The sequence below is a fragment of the Zosterops lateralis genome (assembly GCF_965231275.1).
Source record: "Zosterops lateralis genome assembly, chromosome: Z".
Taxonomy (NCBI): domain Eukaryota; kingdom Metazoa; phylum Chordata; class Aves; order Passeriformes; family Zosteropidae; genus Zosterops; species Zosterops lateralis.
The window spans coordinates 65,555,044-65,575,894 of record NC_139800.1 but is presented as its reverse complement, the minus strand read 5'-3'; the positions used below and the strand labels follow the sequence as shown (position 1 = coordinate 65,575,894).

General features: G+C 41.0%; 1 protein-coding gene across 1 annotated transcript; it reads left to right on the top strand.

Annotated features, from left to right (window-relative positions):
• Nucleotides 1–15,736: 15,736 nt before the first annotated feature.
• On the top strand, nt 15,737–20,494 carry SRP19 (signal recognition particle 19). Its single transcript, XM_083884094.1, has 5 exons — nt 15,737–15,814; nt 17,022–17,097; nt 18,048–18,119; nt 19,112–19,223; nt 20,155–20,494. Exons 1-5 carry the CDS (start codon nt 15,765–15,767, stop codon nt 20,286–20,288), a joined length of 444 nt encoding a protein of 147 aa, XP_083740220.1. The 5' UTR covers nt 15,737–15,764; the 3' UTR covers nt 20,289–20,494.
• Nucleotides 20,495–20,851: the final 357 nt, after the last annotated feature.

Here is a 20,851-nt window from a genome sequence, read left to right as displayed (position 1 = left end):
CAAATAATATTTGTAAAACAAATAATTTTCTGATTGGGGATATAATGTAGAATGTGAGATAGTGACTATAAGATGAAACTTTGCTTCTATTTGTGCTCTCTGTGCTTTTTTTTAATTTATTTTTTAAAAAATTATGAAGGGAAAAATATCGCAAGAATCCCATAGCACCAAGAAATTTATTATCATAGTAGAAAAAGGATTTTATGCAAAACATGACATTTTCTGCCTCCAGCCTTTTTGATGCAAATACAGATAGTGCTAGAACAATGCTGAATAAAAACAGATTTGTGCTTTAAAAATATAGTCTGAATTTAGATAAGGATTACTTCAAAGTAGAAACACGAGAGAGCAGAACATTAACTATTCTGTGCATGTTTGAACAAACCATGACATGAAATGGTTGTAACAGTTTCATTATATCTCAACTGGACTGTTCTAAAGGTAGCTTTCTAAATAACTGGTATGTTAGAATGCCCTGATTTCAGGAAGCCCTGAAATAGAGCAATATACCTTTATGGTAGCTTTGACACAGTTGCAGAGTATATCACTTCTGTGGCTTTTGTACTTCTGATACTGAAATGAATCCATTTAATTCATTTTAAGTCATGCACTGATTTAGGAACACAATCAAGAAGCATACAGAAGTAAATTTATATAAAAGCCAGTACCAAAAATACCTGCTTGGCAGAAGTGGTATCTTACTTGCTCTTTTGTTCTTTGCTTCCTGTCAGATTTATTTAGAGACATGCAATGTTCCTCTATCACCTTGTGAACCTGTTAAGAAGCAGCACTCCTCATGTTGGCATTTGAAATATTTTGCATACAGTATCTTCATTAAACTTCTAATATGAATGAATATGAGTGTCCTTTTAAAGATTAAATAGAAACAGATTATGTCATTTGTTTAAAGTCAGGATTTCCTGCTGGAGTAGAATACAGAACCCCATCCTTGAGTTTTAAATGAAAGACCACTTTAGTTGTAAATGTTTTGATTTTTTTTTAATCATTATTTTGTGCTGGGCTTTTAACAACTAATACAAAAATATACTACATAATCCAGAATAGTTTTTTAACAACAGCATTACATATTTGTTCTGTCAGTTTAAGAATTAAAGGTAAACTCAGTCTCAGAAAAGAAATTCTGGTTTCAGTTACTGAAAAAGGACTGAAATCAGTTTTTTAATCAGAAGATAACGTGAAACTATAAATAATTTTATGCGTATCAAACACCAGAATGTCTTTGAAAATTACAGTGGCTTCTTAATATAGACTTGGGGATACTTCATGATCATTATAACTGGAAAGTTTCTCTTAGTATCCACTTAAGTAAACCTATATTTGTAGCAAAGACAGGCGAGAGAAACTTTCCAACTATAAGGGTAGTGATACACTAAAATATGCTTCCCATGGGAGTTGTTAAATTTCCATTATAGAAGTTTTAAGAAGAGGTTTATGAAACATCTCATAGGGATGGACTGTAGTATATTTCATATTGCCTGTGCAGAGATGGGTGATCTTTTGAAATCTCTTCTAGATCTACATTTCTCTGATTCTTTATCTAAAATACTTAGTATCCACTAAGAGCCTTTCAGAATATTTAAAGACATCCATGATGTTTGATTTATGATGGGGATATGAAGTTATATTCTATAAGCTTAACTAAAAAAAAAATCCCAGAAATATAAAATCAATTACATGAAAAATTGTTGCAATAAGTATATTTGGTCTTGGATTTTGTTAATGGTGTCAGTCACAATAGTCAGATTTGATTTATGCTGCTACAGATAACCTCTTCTTGGTTTCATTTGTATGAAGTTGCCACAGCAGGTAAGAAGACATTATTTATGTTAAGGCAAAACAAAGCAAGGAGCTAAGGAAACCAAGACTCAATTTACTGTTCTTCTGGGATGCACTGCCTTTCTTTCTACCAATTTTGGTAGATTTTTTTGTGACATGTGCTCAGAACTTTATTTGTCCTTGAATGAGCTTATCATATCTACTGCATACCAAACTTATACTTAAAAATCAGTTTATACTGAAAAATAATTCATAAAGCTCTTTTCAGACTGTCTTCTAGCTTTGTCCTCTTGATGTGAAAAGCAGAGATCTGACCTCCCCAAAATTTGTAATTAGTTCACTTTTTAAAATGTGCTTCCATTTTAGTTTCTTGCAGTGTGCCACAGTTAAGGTTACTGCTTAATTTCTGTGTAAGCTCTTCTGACTAAATATTGCAATCTTTAAAGGGGAACTGATCTATTTCTATTTTTCATGTGCAGTTCTCTGTTGAGAGTATTTTCCCCTGATAATGCTCACAGCTGTCACGTATGACAGCTTGAAAATTGAAAGCCTTGCCACAGTTTCCTGATGAGACTGGGATATTGTTTCAAGCAGGATTTGGCTCCAGAATACAAGTATAGTTTATGCTGTAAATGTCAGTAAGCTGCAGTATTCTTCAACATAGTACCTTTGATGGCTTTGGGAAGTTAGCTTCACTGTCTTTGGTAAAGGAGGAGGAGGGATAGAAAAGAGACAGTTTCAGAGAGAGTCATGTTGTCTTAGGGATGTACTTTCCTTTTTTCCTCAATAAGCTGCACCACAGAGAGAACAGCTTGTGCACAAATTAATGAGGCATTATTTTGAAGTATACCAGTAGACTACAAAACTGCAGAACCTTTGCCTAATAATCTGAGAACTGAAATATTTGATGTCTACTTTGGAGTACTTCATAGCAGTCCATCCCCTTGATCCCCTTAATAGAAGTTGATATTACAAGAAAGCTAACTGTGTTAGCCTCCTCTTTCTTCTTAAGTATAATGATCCATATTATTTCTAGGACTGAAGAAATGGCATCTGCTGTTCAAAGAAGTTTTCTTCTCCATTCCATGCTCCTGGCTATTAATCCTGGCTCTTACCTGACCTTTCAGTGGCCTTGCTCACCTTTTACCTGCTCCCCTGATGGGGGAGTAGGATTAGTGCTGCATAGATATGCTGAATTTCCTCATTGCATAGTTGGACAAGCGCCACCTGAGCCAGCAAAAAAGAAAACAGCTAGGGCTGGTTGGGATAGTTTCTTTTACAGGAGGCCATTGGATCGAGCCATTACAGGCAATTTTATGCCTATATGCCAAGTTTCAGACCTTCACCCATTTTGACACAGCAAAAGCAAGTTAAAAGTTGGATTTATTTTTTTTTTAACTGAATTTTTGCCTAATGGCGTCTAGTGTTTTGCATTTAAATATTTCATGTTTGTGTAAGTCCTTAATCCTGGAAATTTAGACAACTAACTCCAGAAGTATTACATCATACATCAGTATGTGGATGTGGAAAAGATATATTTCTTCATCAAATACACCCCCTAAAAAAATGTCTACCGTGTGTAAACTTCTGGGAGACAGTTTTTAGATTTTCAATATTAAATTCAATGCAGTAAATCCTTCCAGTAAAAAGACTTATTGCAACTATTTCTCTCCTTGAAGAGGGAGGTAACATCTCCCTTTCTTAATGAGGTTAGTATTGTAGGGATGACCTAGAAAATGTTTAGGTGGACTCTTCTTACAAGCTCTTCTAAAGTTACTAGATGCCTCCCAAATGTCTTTCCCGTCTAGCTTTCATGAACAGCTATAAGAGCATCACTAAAAATGACGTGTAGACTTCACCTAAACATAACTTCCTACATCTACTGTAATGCCTTGCAAAGTTGGATCCACCTGTGTGTCAGCTTTGTTCTTGATGAGATGTGTGATTTGGATGAAGCTGTGAATCAGAAGCGAAGTGTCAGTTAATGTAAAGCATGACTTTCTTCACACATTTAAAACTCCAAGGACCTTCTTGATACCAAATTACCCAAGTGTATTCACTCTCTGGTTCCACAGCCATCTCCCTTTGCACTTTGACATTTAACCAGAAGAGATGCCCACTTTTAATTTCATTTCAGATCACATGTAGAAATAAGATTCCTGCATCATAGTTTCCTATATGCAGAATAACAGTTGTATCTGTAAATGTGTTTATAGAGAATGTCACGTAGCTAAGGTTGAGACTTTAGTCAGAATGGTAAGTTAACTGCTTACGTGTTGTGTTTGGTTACGTATTGGAAGTGCAAGGGAATTTGGTGTGGTGCAGAAGAGCTTTTAAGAGTTCACAACATAATTAATGCAGGTGTCAAATTGTGGTGCCAAGATGAATTTTCTGCTGTCAAGTTTCAGTTTACCAGATGTGCTGTTTACTTACTCTAGGATTGCAGAACACCTCCCTAGCATAGTTTTGCTAATTACCTTTCTTAGAAAATTTCCACACAGCTACAGGCTTATGTATTGGTGAATTTCTGCCACTTCAAGATTTAAAGAAATTATTTGGATTTTGCTGTTTGTGAAAATATTGTTTGGTTGAGCGGCCGTAGAATTGCAATTAGGATATCAGGAAGATGTATGGGGAGCTGGTTCACTCAGTAAAATGCACTTCTGTCCAGAGTTCAAGCCATACATACAAACAGTATATCTAATGCCATCCTTTCTGGTAGGATCTAACATGAATAAAGCTTGTGCTGGTTCTCTGCAACTGTCATCCTGTGAGATCAGATTAATTTGCCCACCTGTAAATGTTGTTTCTCTTGAACAAAACTCGGCCCACAATGATATTTCCTTCAATTTTGTTGTTTGCTTCTGCCTGACATGCATTACTGTTTATATTCTAACTCTGTAATTAATTCTTTCTTCAATTATTCTAATGTATTTTGTTTCACAGTATACTTATTCTGAATTTAGTCTTGCTATGCATAATTTATTTATTACTTGCAGTGTTATATAAAATTTCCTCCTGATTGCACCTTGTCAGAGTGGAATTGTTTTCTTGGCTACTACTGAAAATTAGGTGTCTGTCCACTGTATTAGAAATATGATTTCATTTTAAAAGGAGTTTGTTGCTAAGACACTTCAGTAATTCAGTATATCAGAAAAAATGCTCTAAAAATCCATGCATTTTCATTTTAGTGATATTTTCATTTCAGATAAATAAGTGGAAAAAAAGAAACTTTAAAACCTGGTTCACCACTTTAAAACTTGGTTCACCAGTAGAGTTCTCTGTTCTCTTCCGTCTTTCACCTTAGAAGGAACTGCACAAAACAAAATCTAATTCTGACACAATGCAATTCCATAATCCCTCTATTACCTAAAACAGTTTCACAAGGTTTATTTCATTAAGACTTACAAACACAGCAGAGACTGTGTTTCTGACAAAGAAACAAAGAAAAACAAAATCTTTCTTTCCTGTAATGAATGAATTCTTTAGTCCCTGATTAGATTATTAAGGGACGTAAGTTGATTAATTCCCAGCACACATATACATACATATTTATATTTACATACATATTTTACACTCCCCGATTCACTTTAGACTTTGACAAAAGTATTTACTTTAAAAAGGGCATTGTTGCTGATTACTAAGATCCCTTGTTTTCTAATAGTTGTACCACTTTTTCATATTGAGTTCTAATTTGAAAACTGAAAAGCTGGTATCTGATTTTCAAGTTGTTCTAGAAAAAAAAATTCACTTAAGTCTTGGTCTGGTTTTGCCCTTTTTTTCTCTAACAGTTCTCTATACAAAAAAGCACATTGGTAGCAGGGAAGGCTTGTGCATCTTAGCTGACTATTGCTAAGGTCTGGGATGGCACACATTCACACTGGAAGTAACTGTGGAAGAATACAAAAAGAAATGTAAAAATTAAGCCAGAATAATGAGAAAAGTCACAATTTTTTTTTTTTTTTTTTTTTTTTTTTTTTTTTTTTTTTTTGCTAGTAGTAGTAGTAGTAGTATTTTGTTACTCCACTGGGTGATGAAAAGGAATTGGCATAATTTTCTTTTTTTTTTTCCTACTACACTGAGCAGCTGAACAGCCATGATGGATTTTTTTACACTTTTAAGTGTTTTAAGTGGCTTTGTTGAACCACAGTTGGCAACCGAGTACTACCCAGCCACTTGCTCCCCTCCAGTGGGATGGGGGACACAATCAGTAAAAATAAGAAAACTTGTAGATTCAGAGAAAGAAAGTTGAATAAACAGAAAAGAAGAAAATTATGATGATGATAATAATAATAAGAGAATATACAAAACTAGTGACTCACAATACAGTTGCTTACCACTTGCTGACTGATTCCTAGGCAATCCCTGAGCGTGGGCCTCCAGCCAACTTTCTCCACAGGTATATTCTCAGTGTGATGCCATAAGATCTGGAATATCCCTTTGGCTGGTTTATGTGTCCCCCCTCAACTCTGTTCCAGGCAGGGCTTGAGAAACTTCCTTTAGGAACAAAAACATCAGTGCATTTTCAACATTCTTATCTAAATTCAAAGCACAGTACCCTACTATTTACTAGAAAGAAAATTAACTATCCCAGCCAAAACCGGAACACAAACTATTTGGACTTGTTAGAAGTGCAAATCTAGCTGAAGTAAACCTATGAATTCAGTGCAAATACTGTATTACTGTCACACATGGATGACTGAGGGTTTCTTTTGATCTTGGAAGCTGGCTGTACACAGCTGTGAATTTACATGATGTCAGCTGCTGTATAAGGCTTAAACTGAAAGACAAAGAATGGGTGTAAAACTGAGCTCTGTGCTTAAGAGATACAGTCTGCAATGAGAAGGAATGAGAGATGGGTAGAAATACATGGTTTTCCACTTTGCCAGTTCCACTGTGGCAAGCTAATAGGGATTTGGATAGAATCTTGGCAATGTGGTGCCCAGCATTCTCCTCAGGATGTCAGTGAAACACTGTATATATTGTTTGCTGTACTTCCTACATTAACTCATGCAAGTCAAGGCTTGGGTCTAGGTGACATAATCCAAAAGACTTTTCCCTCCAAACACTGTACATGTCAGGCTGGTTGTTCCAAGGCCACTTGTCAGCTGCTCTTGGAGGTGCAGCACTTACACAGATTGAAATATTTAAGCCTCAAGTGGCTTTAGAACATCCCATGCTCCTTAAACAAACTATTGACGTTGTTTATATGTTGATGTTCTCTGCCGTTGAGATGAGCAGAAGTGGTGCTTCTGCTGATTCATAAAGAATGCTGTGTTGGTGTTCTGTGTATGGGCATGAGGCAGTGCTTCTTCTGAAAATACACACATAGCAGACAGGATTTTGGATCATTACAACCAAAAGGCAGTCTATGGATTTAAAATCATAGAACTGCAAAATGGCTTGAGTGGGAAAGAGACCTTAGAAATCATCCAGTTCTCAGCTGAAATTCTGCCATGGGTAGGCACACCACTTGCTTTGGGAAAATGGCACATACGGTCTTGTAAAAGTGGCAATTAGTGCGGTTAATTCTGCATGTTGAAGTTTCATGGTAAGTAAATGCCAGTAAAATGAAACCAGATGAAAGACAGCAACATTTTCTCCCTATGCTGTTAGACGGACCTGCCTGTTACTTCCAATGTGAGTCATAATTCCTGAAGCATTTTTCACAATGAAAGTTTGTGTGGTTGTTTTTTTGTTTTGGTTTTTTTTTGTTTTGGTTTGGGTTTTTTGTTTGTTTGTTTGTTTGTTTGTTTTTTGTTGTTTGTTTTTTGTTTTTGTTTTTTTGTTTGGTTTTTTTGGGTTTTTGTTTGTTGTTTGTTTGTTTGTTTTGTTTGTTTGTTTGTTTGTTTGTTTGTTCCCCAGCCTTTATATTTTACCTAAAAATATCCTTCTGGAATTCTCATTTACAAAAATTGTGAAAAAAATTCTTCCCATATTGCCCCCTTCCCTTCAGTGACAACTGAACAAATCAAGATTTCCTTCTACATCCCTGCATTTTATCTGCAGTCCACTACAGAGCTGTCCCACCAATCCAGCTGAAAACCTGCCCTCTCCTCAGTAACTTCACCAATCCTGTGATTATAAAGGTATTTTTTGCATGTTTAGACTATGGAGTGTAGCCTCAAGTGAGAAGAAACTGAACACAGATGGGAGGTCTGAATAAGCAGGTATATGTGACATTTCTAGTAAAACTGCATCACAAACTGTGTCACCTTAAATCATCTCTAGTTTCTTGGGCTCCCACTTCCAATTAAGGGATTTGCATTTACCCCAGGTGAATTGCAGGAATCTATCACAACCACTTTGAATTGCTACTTCATATTCGTACAGGGCTCTTGTTCCTGGGTTGTTTTGTTTGGGAATGGGTTTTATTTGAGGTTTGAAGTGGGAGGGGTTTGGGGTTGGTTTGTTTTGGATTTTTTTTTAATTTTTTCTTCTCCAGACACCATTAACAGTAAAAATAAAGTCTCAGTCAGAACACCTGACTTGCTGGTGACAGTGTATACAGAGACAGAATTCTGTTCTTTAGGGTTTTGTAGCGTAATTCTCATTCCCTGCGCCTTCCCTTCCACTGCAGTGGCCACAGCTGGAATAACCTCAGCAAGTAATGCACAGCTTTCCACGACCAGTATCCCTGCTACTACTCTCCAAAGGCATTATCTGCAATCTTGATGTTTTGCTGCAGATGTGTACAAGTCCTATCCTCACCAGCAATTGTACCTTCATCTTGCTTTAAATTGTTAAAAAGCTGTCAGGTGGTGAGTGCTTGTGCTGGTTTTGCACAGAAGTGACTTTTTCAAGAATATTGTAGCAAAACCAATCAAGGACTAGGTTTGAATTTTGACATCTGGTAAAGCCACTAGAAAGATTACATGCCTCTGTGAAAACACAGGTTAAAAATCTGAGAAAATCCCAAGAAGCTCTCTTTTCCTTCCGGCATGGGAACAGGTAACAAGGGAGCCCAGCTCTCTCCTTTGCTGTGGGGGCCGGGCCCTGGGTCAGGGCTGGGGCTGGTGACCGCCAGGCAGGAGGAGGAGGAGAGTCTGCCCTGTCCCGGCCGGATTGGGCCCAGCAGCTGCTGACACTCTGCTGCTGCTGAGCCCTCCAGCACAGCACCCGGGCAGCCCTGCCAGGATCCAGGTCCCTCCACCCCAGAGCGGCTATCTGAAGAATCCGTCACTGTAGACAACTTTGGCTGCCACTACCAAGTCATCCGACAAGGGGAAGGGGTTCAGTCTGCAGAGAGGACCTGCAGCTGGAGTTTGGGTGCAGCTGAGGCCCCCGGGGTCCTGGCACAGCCCCGGCATGGCCAGAATGTACCACCCCAGGTCACTGCCCAGGGAAGGACCATCATGCCCTCTGCAGGCTGTTAATTCTTCCCTTGCACAGATCAAATTTGCAAAACATTAAATCCTCTCTGAGTGAGAGAAAAGAGAGAGTGAAGATATGTAAAGAGACAGTACTAAGCCATTAAAGTCAGCAAAGGAGAAGTTAAATCTTAAAGGAAAGATAACTAGAAGATGCCTTAGTTGGAGGCTGAAATTCTTTTCTAAGCCATGGTAATGGACTGTCATACGTAGTGGTGTGTTTTGTTTCATCTGTTTGGTTCATTTGTTAAATATGGTTCATTAATAGTTTATTCCATGTACCCCTAAGTTCATCTCTGTATGGTTTACCCCTCGTCACAGTTAATTGTCAGTCTTATATTGCATAACTCTGGGGTCCTGTCAATCACACCAGGGCCTCTCCCTGCATCTGGAAAGTTCCAAGGGGAGCATCGTGTGGTTGGCCAGGATCCAAGAGGTTCCCTCCTTCCCTCCAAGGGTTGGTTCCTTGGAGAGTCCCTCATCCCTGAGAGCACACCCAGGTTTACCCCGATTGGTTCCTTCCCTAACCCTTCCCCGTTCTCCTCCCTGTATAAAAGCTGTTGTCCCAGGGCAGTCTGTGCTCTGCTGAGGCAGATTCCCTGAGGTTGAGGTCGCTTCTTTCAGGGCACCAATAAACTTCTGTGGCAGACCCCTCAACAGAGTCCTCCTTCATTCCTCGCCTTAATCACGCTGTGCCGACACTTAACCAAGAGCTCACGGGATCAGCAAGGGTTGCCAGCACGCTGAGCCGTACTGCACTTGTCACTGCTGCCAGGGCAAGGTGGGGGGAGACTCCCAGAGACACTGACCGTGACAGTCATAGATATTAGATACTAGAATATCCCTTTAAATCCTGGAGAAATGTGCACTGGGGAGATGAGAGTGTTCAGACTGCAGATGTAAGCCAAGGCATTTGTGGTGGGCTAAGTAAATATTGAAGTAGCTGTGATCTTATGAGAAACTTGAACAGAGAGAGAAAAAGAGATGAGATGAAGATCTGTCCCTAGAAAGAGAAAAGATCTCTATTCCTAGAGATGAACAGTTCCACCATTGCTTGTGGAACCATTCATCTTTAAAATGATACCCCCTGAATTTCATTGCCCATTAATGAGCTGTGGGACACTGTGTAATATGGGAGGGACTTCACAAAGGCAGATTCCTGAGTGACTGCTTTTTTGAGAATTAAAAACCACAAAAGGACTGTTCTTTCTTGTGGGGAAATTACCGTAACATATCAAAAGAGACATCTCTCTAAAAGAACTGATGAAAGACTATTTTATAAGTGGTAAACTGACCTAGAGTTCCAAGTATTGTCTCTACATGTTGTCAGAAAGAAAGGAATTTGTGGGAGAGGGGAAATGTTTTGAAGGTTTCATTCTGATTCTTAATTCCTTTTTTTCTCTTGTAGTTTTGTTAATAAACCTGTCTTTATACCTTTTTAGGGTTTGAGCCTGCTTTCCTTCGCTCCTAATCCTATCTCACAGCAGAAAAAGAGTAAATAATTCTAATAGGCACTCAAACCACAACACTAATTTTGGGAAACAGAAGTTGGTGAACTTGAAACCACCACGGTGCTTCATTTAATTTCTGAGTCCAGGGCCAGCATATACTCAGGAAATGCATGCAGCTACAGCGTGCCTGAGCTGGAATGCTTTGTGACCTAATTCTGTCTCTGAATTCCTCAGGCTGCAAATCTGCAGAATTCAACTTTGAAATGTATTTCTTATGGCACTAGAACAAATGCAGTGATTGGATGCCATATACTCAATGAAGTCATTTTACAGTGATGATGGGGATTAAACTGACATGTCTCTACTCACTGCTTCATTTTAAGCATCCTGGTTTCAAAATACTGTGAATTCTAGCACCCATAAAAGACATTGGTAAGTAATAAGAAGATCTGCAGAAAAAATCCCTCATGCTTCCCCTGTGTGGTCAGTTATGTTCACCAAGTGATCCAATCTGTAATTCCACAAACCATTTCTGACTATTATTTTTCCATCTGAAAATGATGGGGGAAATAATTTTTGTCTTTGTACCCTTTGTATTTCATAAATGCTGATACAGACTATGTATCTTTTACAACACTAAATTTAAATACTGCTTTACAAAATAAGCCATTAATCATGCTGGCATTTAAAAGCTATGTGAATTTAAAGAAAAGAAAATAACAGGCAATTTTCAAATAATGCAACATTAAAATACACGAAACCTTTCTCAGTGCCCTGAATTAGGTCGACTGACTGAGGCAATCTTAATATGCAATGATGGTACTCACAAATTGCAGCTGTGTTTACTGCCTTTAACTTATTCTCAGAGCACTGTTTCTCAAGGTGAGGCACCAGAAATGCACCAGGAATTGATTTACAATCTAAGAAGCTAAAATCACTATAGAAATCTAAGGGAATAGTATGGAATAAATTTAATACTTTTTCATTAACTTTTAGCCTATTTTTCCATTTTAAAAAAATGAAGCTGTGGCAATGCCAAATAAATATTTCTTAGCATTACTTCCTAAAAGATTACATTTGTTGTTCTTCGATTCAAACCCTGCTAGAGCACTGTCCCGCAGAGGGAGATTTATGTTCATACCCTTTTGGTGGATTCAGACCTCTGTGTCTCAGAAGAAAAGGGCAATGCATATTGTTCAAACCCAAATGACAGCAGGTGTGTGTTGTAACAAGGTCTAGGATGACCGTGTTCCATACAATGGTCAGATCATGAACATGCCCTGCTGTAAGAGACGGTCCAAAGATCCCTCATCTGCCTCACGACCACCATCAAGGATGAAGATTCAAGCCCCCCCAAAGGACTGAGACCCTTAAAATTCTAACACAAAGATGCTGGCCTGACTGAATGTTTGCCAAGTGTTGCCTGCAGGTGTGTTCACTGGACCAAGACTGGTTTCTCATGGGAACCAGTCCTGAAACAATGGGTCCTGCTCGCTGTTGGGACGGGCTTGTCCTGTTCGCAACTGGCATGTCTGTACTTGATCACAACTGATTTTCTGTACTGTCCTGCACCTGTTCCCGCCACATATCAGCCTGTTCCCCACCCAGTGAACCTCGAAAAGACTATAAAGACCCCTGAGTTAACCAAAGACTTTGTGATCATCCCACGGAAGAAGACAGATCTATTGGCTGGACCACGAGTATTTTGTTTCTCCCTTGGTAGCTATTACCCCCCTCTTTCTCTCTCTCTCTATCCTTTGTTTCCTTTCTAATCGTTCTATCTCATTTGGTGTTGGCACTCAATAAAGCTGCATTTGTTTTGATTAACACTGAAATCCCCTCTGTGTTGTTCTTGCACTCTGAGATCAGTTAATGAACCATCACGACCCCCACTTGCATTACACACTCCATCCCTGCACAGAAACAGTGAATATATTGCACCCTGGTCTGTCCACAGTTCACCCTGTGCACACACTGTGCACCCCTCTCCTCCCCAACAGCCCACATCTCTCTTGCTAAAAGCGGGTGACAAGCAGTTGACGGAAGTTTCTGCCCATGTTGGCTAATGCGTAATTTAAGTAGTGAAAACCTGGACAACAGGACAACTCCCAAGGTAACAGTAGCTCTCTGACACTTTTTAGGTGTTAGGGATCGCAGTAAAAAGTCATTAAATAGACAAGTGTGTGCAAGTAATGGAGATTTAAGATAAAAACATCGTACAAATAAATAAAAAACACAGGAAATCCATTATCAGGCTACTGCAAACAGGAACATTTTGTTGCTAAGCAACAAAATATCTAAGTAATTACTTGTAATGGATTTCCAATGCACGCTTTAATTCACCAGTGTCCCAGCTAGCTCCAGGGGGCACACCGGTGCTGTGCCAGGAGTGGGGAACTGCCTTGGAGTTAGCTCTACCAAAGGCAGAGCCTTAGAGCCACCAGCTCTAGGATGCTAGGCACCATCGCAGACCAGGTAAAGGAGGAGAAGGAGCCTTCCAGTCTGAGGTTCCAGCACGGCAGATTTATTGCTGAAGGGTTCAGGAGCCAGAGAGACGCCAAACAAAGGGGGAACGTGACTTTTAAGTGGGAGTGGAACAAGGGGTGGGTATAACACTATAGCAAATCAGGACTCAACAGGGGAGGAGTGTATGGAGTGGTTTACAAAACTGTGACCAATGGGGGAGCACAAGGGGAAGATTCAACTTGAGGGGACCAACAGGATGTTGAAGAACATGGAATTTGCTAGAACAGAGGGAAGGAGTAAGTATTGACTGACAATCAAATAGGTGGGCTGACAGGCGAGGGGTGGCAGGCGAGGGCCTGGGGCAACCAGGGATTTACATAGAGGGATCTAGAAGAAGGGGCAGGGTTAACTTGATATATGGAAAAGGGCAGGGAACCACCTTAGGGCTACACCAATCACGGGAATGTGGGAACTCAGGTGTTAGCTATTGGGGAAAACATGCATCACAACCGATTACCTCTTAGAAAGCTACGTTTGCCTCTATCAGTCAGTTTGATGGTAATCTGAGAAAATCCTCATAAAACATGTCTTTAGCACTGGATAAGTATTGCCTCAAAAACATCCTTCATAACTGGCACACCTCATTTACATAACCTTGTTTTTCAGCTGAGGAGCTTGTTGAGTCATGTTTGTGAGGAGCTGCCAAGTTGCTGAGCTGGTCCCAGACAGCTGCAGTCACACTTCCAAAAGCTGCTTGCTCCTGCTGATGCCACACAGTTATGCTGTTCATGCTTTCTGCAGTACTTTGTGCAGTGTGTTCATTCTGACAAAATGAGAGCAAAAACAGAAGACAGCAAAACTGCTTGTCACTCAAAAACCTGAATAGACAATAACTTTTTAATCTGTGCCACCCTGATTCTTTCTGAAGCTTCTCCATAACTCCTAGCTCTTCCAAGTTGCATGAACATTACCTGCAGTTCTCCCCTGGGGAAACCACTGCATGTACTGAGTCTTAGCATCCCCTCTTCAATATTTCATTGCCAGCTGGATGTGTTGGTGGAGCAGAAAAATAAAACAACACCAGCATAGATAAATATTGAATAGATACCTTCAGTTCTTTGTCCTGGTACATTGCTGGTGTATGAAGAGTATAACAGTGCACAAAATATGACCTATGAAATTCACAGGGTGGCTGAATGGTTGTGGCTGGCAGGGACCTCTGAGTGTCATCTGGTCCAACCACTGCTTCAGCAGGGCCACCAAGAGCTAGTAGTCCAGGATCACTCCCATACAGCTTTTTCAGTATCTCCAAGGATGGAAACACTGTCACCTCTCTGGGCAACCTGTGGCAGTGCTCAGTCACCCTCAAAGGGAAAAGGAATTTCCTGATGTTCAGGGGGAACCTCCTGTGTTTCAGTGTGTGCCCATTCCCTCTGTCACTGGGCACCCCTGGAGAGAGCCTGGATCCATCCTCTTTGCACCCTCTCTGCAGGTATTTATGTACATTGGTGAGATCCCCCTGAGTCTTCTCTTCTCCTGGACGAGCTGCTCCAGTCCCTCTCAGCACTGGTGACCATCCACTGGCCTCTCTCCGTTGTGCCCGTGTCTGCCTTGCCCTGGGGAGCCCAGCGCTGGGCTGGCCCTCCTGATGGGGCAGGATCACCTGTCCCCTGCCCTGCCGGCAACAGTTCTCGCGGTGCACCCCAGACACCACTGGCCTTGTCACAGGGCCCTGTGACATCCCTGGCTTATCTTTGGATCAGGGTCCAGCAGGAGCCCCAGGGCCTTTCCTGACAAACTCCTTCCCAGCTGGGCATTCCCAGCCCGTGCTGGTGCCTGGGGTTGTTCCTCCCCGGCTGCAGGACCTGGTTGTTCCTGTGCTGAGCGGCCTGAGGCTCCTGTCAGCCCCTCTCCAGCTTGTCTGGGTCCCTCTGGACGGCACCACGACCTCTGGTCTGTCAGAGCTGGTGCCTCCCCCAGGAGTGACCCTGGCTGTGTTATCAGAGCTGGTGTCCCCCCCAGGAGTGACCCTGGCTGTGTTATCAGAGCTGGTGTCCCCCCCAGGAGTGACCCTGGCTGTGTTATCAGAGCTGAGGGCGCACCTGCCCCTCACCCACAGCCTTAATAAGGGGTGACACGGGATCGGACCGAGTACTGACCGCGCAGTTTTCTTCTTAAGCTTTAGCCTATTTTTTTCACGTAATTGTACAGGAAACTGTGGTAATGCCAAGTAAACATTTCCTCGCATTTCTTCGCTAGATTGTTCTTTGATTCAAACACCGCCAGAGCTCTGTGAGCGAAGGGCACCACACGGCGGCCTGGCCGAACACACTCTGCGTGGCCCACCGCCCCCCTCTGGCCTGGCGTTCCCTCGGAGCCCGCGGCCCATTGTTGTTCAGGGGGTGTGTCACCACATTTCCGTACATTTCCGTACATTTCCGTACATTTCCGTACATTTCCGCACCTCCCCGGATCTCCGGCGCCCTTCCGCCGCTCCCGCCTCCCCTCCCTCAGCCTGGCGGAAGCCGCGCGGGCGGCCCCGACGCCGACGTAGCGCCTTCTCACAGGCTGCGGCGTTTGACAGACAGCTTCTTAACCAATGAGCTCTCGCCTCGGGCCGTCGGGGGTGGGCTCTCTCCGTCGCCGTGGCGCGGGGCGGAGTGGGGGCGGTTGTGCTGTCATGGCCGCCGCCGCCGCCGCCGGCGTTGGGTCCCCGGCGGACAAGGAGAGGTACCGTGGGCACGGCTTGTTCGGGGTCGGGTCTTTCGTGAATTCGTTTGGTTACATGTCACTCAGGGCTCGCTGAAAAGAGAACGCGAGCGGAGCAAGGAGCGGTGGTTTTAATCCCTGTGCAGCGAGGGGTGATGGTGGTTGAAATTAAATCCCTCAGGACGAGGGGTGGTGGTGGTGACACTTGTGTGGCTGGGAAGTCAGGAAAGGGGCCGGAATTCCCGGGCAGAACGCAGACCTAGTCGGCTCATGAGGACGGCAGTAGCAAAGAGCGGAGAAAACCACTGGACGAGAGAAGGAGAAAGCAGTAGGAGTTGAGGTGATTTGGTTTTTTAGAGGCATCAAGGAACGTGATCCCTGTCACTTTTGTCATTCAGCTCATTGGAATCTGTCTGCACCATATTTTTTACTCATTTTCCCTATATTCTTATGCTGTCATAGATCCTTATTCAAATCAGTGCGGGCCTTCTTCCACATCTCCTTGCTCTCATCTAGTTTTTTTTTAATTGTCTAGTTAGTATAATAGGAGTTCTGTCGCGCTGATCCTGTGTATGTGCCTGACGGGTGTAGATCTATTGAAAAATCTTAAGCAAGTCTCTAAGTGCAGTTTTCCAGTAGCTTTTATAAATGTACCCGCATCTGGGTTGGTCTATGTCTGGATTTTAAAAAAAAAAAAAAAAAAAAAAAAAAAAAAAAAAGCAAAACTTAGTTAGCTAATATTGTAGTAAAACCTTTTCAGGAAGTGTTAATTCTTTTCAGGGAAATATGTATGTTCCAGGTTTCAAGGTTGTAAGAAATATGTCAAAAAGTTCTATTTCAGTTCCTCTCTTCTTTTTTTTTTCTTCTCTCTCTTTTTTTTTTTTTTTTTCCTTCCTCTTCTTCTTTTTTCTTTTTCTTCTCTCTCTCTCTCTCTCTCTCTTTTATTTTTATTTTTTTTTTATCCCCCCTCTCTCTCTCAGAATGGGTAGTGCCATCCCTGGTACACAGTGCCCCAAGAAACGGTGTCATGCTGTGTTCATGATAAATCACAGTGGGATTTTGCAGCATCTTACTAAACAGTCTAGGGAGAATAAATGGTTGTTATAAACTGCCGTGGGAACTTCTCTGTTGTTGCCATGACATTTGTTTTCTGTTTTGCTAGGAAAATACTACATAAGCATTAAGGAGTTGATATAGCTTGCCTAAACTCACTGTTTCCTCTTCTTAGATTTATCTGCATTTATCCAGCTTATTTGAATAACAAGAAGACAATAGCAGAAGGAAGAAGGATACCTATAGACAAGGTAATTTCATGGGTGGCAGGGCAATAGGACAATTTGTTTCACTATGTAGCAGTGTCTAGAGTGCTAGATACATCTCTCTGATCTTTCCATTCCAACACGGTGTGGAAATTACAGTGTATTTGAAGGTAACCTCACGCCAGCATGTGAATTTAGTAGGAGAGCCCTTGGCTGAAGCGTTTGCTTTCGTGTGAGCAGCACTTTGAGCAAGCAGGTGAAGTAATGAGGAATTGAATGCACTCAGCTGCCTACACAGGTAGTTTGCAGAATTTGGAAGCAATGCAGAAAAGAGAAGGTAGCCACTGATTGGGTTCTGGTGACAGACTGTATGAGCCTCTGCTCTGTGTCGTGTGCATGTGACACACAGGCATGGTAGTTATTGCTGCTTTGAATCTGTCCAAAAATAGGTTTTTGTCATCTCACTCACTTCTAATAGTTTTAGCAAGCAGTTCTGGGAATATAAAGGGCTTTCCTTACTGCTTCGAGTTTGGTGGGTTTTTTTTAAATAAAATCTTTCTTGAGTATGCAAGTTGCCAGTCAAAGGTCTACCTATGCGAGGAATCTGCTGCCCTGTGGATAGAAATTTTGTGGGTTTTTCCTCCCTCAGTCCTTGCTGTAAGTTTGCTCTTGCTGTTTCACAGCTTTTGGTATCTCTGTACATACAACAACTGTTAATTAATTTCAATTACTTTTTCTAAGCAATTCTTTAACCTGCTCTCCTGTCCTACTGAACTCAATCTCATCTGTTTCCTGATGTTGTAGCTTTTTTTTTTTTTTTTTTTTTTTAATATTTTCTAAACCACAGCAGCACTGACAGGTGATTTCTACACTAGATTTGTACCTTCTTTTGCCCCATCAGTTTTTCCTAGTTACAGAGTGGGAAACTGGTAACTATTTTTTGTATAGGCAGGTCATAGTTGAAACTAATTAATGTTAACACATTGTTTCAACAGGCTGTTGAAAATCCCACATCTACAGAAATCCAAGATGTATGTGCAGCAGTAGGATTCAATGTGTTACTAGAGGTAATTAAAAAAAAAAGTCCCCCACATACAAAAAAACCTAAAATTTGCTATGTGTCTCTGTTCTTTCATTATATCTTTCTTTATAACTTGTGGTTCAAAAGTTTTGTTACTAGCTCTCCTTGCTTTATATGATAACTGACCATAATCATGAAGTAGATGTTGGAAAACTGATGCAAGTCAGGAAAGCTCAGATCTCTCAGACAATGTGACTTTTAAAGCTTATAAAGCAATTACTTCTGCTTTACCATCCTTCTTAGAAAACTTTCCTGGATGCTTAAAAGTGTGTCAGAATAAAAGCTGTTTTTGCAAGCTTCAACTCTGCAATTTAAGCTTTTTAAAATGAATGCTTTTAATGGAAGGTGATGATCTTTGCAATGAGTCTTGTATAGGAATAGGATTCTGATAATATGAATCTTCCTTTGGAAGAAGTCCTTCCTCTAGTCCTTTAGAATTATGTTTCAACCAAAGAATGTTTGCTTTTTGTTGCAGTACATGCTTGCTCTTTAAATAATTTAGTGGTTACTTTTTCCTTAGGGAATGAGTCTGGATTTCTAGAGAGGTATCTTCACAGGTCATTTCCTGAAATAATGATATAATTTAGAACAGTGTTGTTTTTACTAAGAAGAATATAGGTCCTCATCCAGAAGTACCCAAAAGCCTGGTACAAAATCACTTTGTTTTTCAGAAGCATCTGGGCAGTGCGCACCATCTGTACTGAGAAACTTGTGATGTTTCATCAATGGAGGCTATAATTAACCAAAAGCAGTGACTGTGACCTATCACTTGCTATCCCTAGGTGTCCAGAAGGGTTTGTAGCAGTGGAGATAAAACAAAAACCTGTCTCTCTGTGGTCCAGACCACTAGGGATGTAAAAGGGTCTCTGTAAGGTACTCACAAAATTGGTCAATACCAGGAGTTGTTTTCCACAGTGCTTCTGAAACAGTTGTATCTTCCAATGCACGTTATGATGCATTTCTCCTTTTGTATGACAGAAAAACAAGATGTATCCCAGAGAGTGGAACAGAGATGTGCAGTACAGAGGTAGAGTACGAATCCAGCTCAAACAAGATGATGGCAACCCATGCTTGCCTCAGTTTCCAACACGTGAGTAGAGTGCCTGGGTTTAGGTACCTCACCTGTTAATAAACCAGAAAGGTGTGGTTTATTTTATGTTAACAGTCCGTTTTATAAATCCTACAGTTTAACATTAAATCTTGTTGCCTGTATAAGTCAACAAAATTAAGTTGTGAGCAATGAATAGAGTTTGTAAAATGCTGTTGCCTTTGATTCTGCTGCTTCTGCAGCAGTGTCATTGGAGGGGCTTGTGGGGAACGTTGTGTGAGTGCTGCATTGAATAAACCATCTATTCAGTTTTGGCTTACTGCTTGGTTGACATTTAAAACAGTTTAGTGCTCAGATGGCTAAATTCCACTGTTTTCTTAGGATACATACATCATCTGGGCATCAGAGTGGATGATAAATTGATAAAACACAATACTGAGTTCAACTGAGTTTTCCACTGACCATTTTCATAAATTAACAGTGAAGTGGTTGCCCTAAACTATTTATTAGGAATTATTCATCTTGAATGACAATTCAATCTTTTACATTTTTTCTGAAGATGAATCCCTATGTAAAAGGGAAACAGTATATATATCTTAAGGAAAGAGCAAGAAGAGTGTTGGGTATATGGTAGCATAAGCCTACTGACAGAGGGAGATGATTTAAAACCAGAGTCCTGCTGGAAGGCAGCAGTGCCTTTGTAAAAATGCATGTAGCTTTCATCTGATCATCCTGTCCCCAGTGTTCTGGACCAGTAGGAGGTGGAGGGAAAGAGTAGCAGGAAGCATGTAGACACTTTGGAGATTGTCAGGTTATATGGCTTTTCCAGTCTAATGTAACATATATCAGTCCTGCACTTTTTTTCTTTCCCCCAAGAAATTTTCACAAGCTGCTTGCTATACCAGGGGCAGGAAGCAGATCCTAGGCTTTCTATCCGTTCCTAGGCATGCACTGATCTCTCACTGTATTTTAGGTAAATCAGTGATGCTGTATGCTGCAGAAACCATTCCCAAACTGAAAACAAGAACTCAGAAGATGGGAGGTAGTGATCAAAGCCTTCAGCAAGGAGAGGGAGGCAAGAAAGGTAAAGGGAAGAAAAAGAAATAAATTGACATCTGGAGTCGCTGTTGCGTTGCGTAGTTGTACTTAAAACAAGTGCAGATGGACACCATACAGCAGCTTTGAAGTGAAGATACAAGCAAGAAATTAAGAGGTAAAGCTGAATAGAACTGCGTGCCTGCTTTTCTTGGAACTGGAATGCATGTAACTGCCTTGCATCTATCTATGTAACAATAAATCTCTTTTCACACATATCCTACAAGTCTGACATTAGCACCCATGTTAAAAATGTAAGAACATAAGCAAATGGGGTGGGTGGGAGACTTACCGTTTTTCCAAAAGAATTGTCCACTTTTTGAAATCTGGTTGCCTTAGTAAACCATTTATTTATGATAGTGAAGCAATTGTCTTAATTCTATGCTATTCTGTATTAGGAATAAATTCTTCACTAAGAGGGTAGTGGAGGCACAGGCTGTACAGACAACTTGCAGATGCCACATTCCTGGAAGTGTTCAAGCCCAGGTTGGATGAGACTTTGAGCAATCAAAATGTTGTGTTTTCACCCTAGCTGGTAACTAAGCACCATCCAGCCCCTCCCTCAGTCCCCACTC

Coding starts and splice junctions, on each gene's coding strand:
- SRP19 (XM_083884094.1), top strand. CDS start 15,765: ATGGCCGCCGCCGCCGCCGCCGGCGTTGGGTCCCCGGCGGACAAGGAG. Junction 17,098..18,047: donor GAAGGATACCTATAGACAAG/GTAATTTCATGG, acceptor TTGTTTCAACAG/GCTGTTGAAAATCCCACATC. Junction 18,120..19,111: donor GATTCAATGTGTTACTAGAG/GTAATTAAAAAA, acceptor TTTGTATGACAG/AAAAACAAGATGTATCCCAG.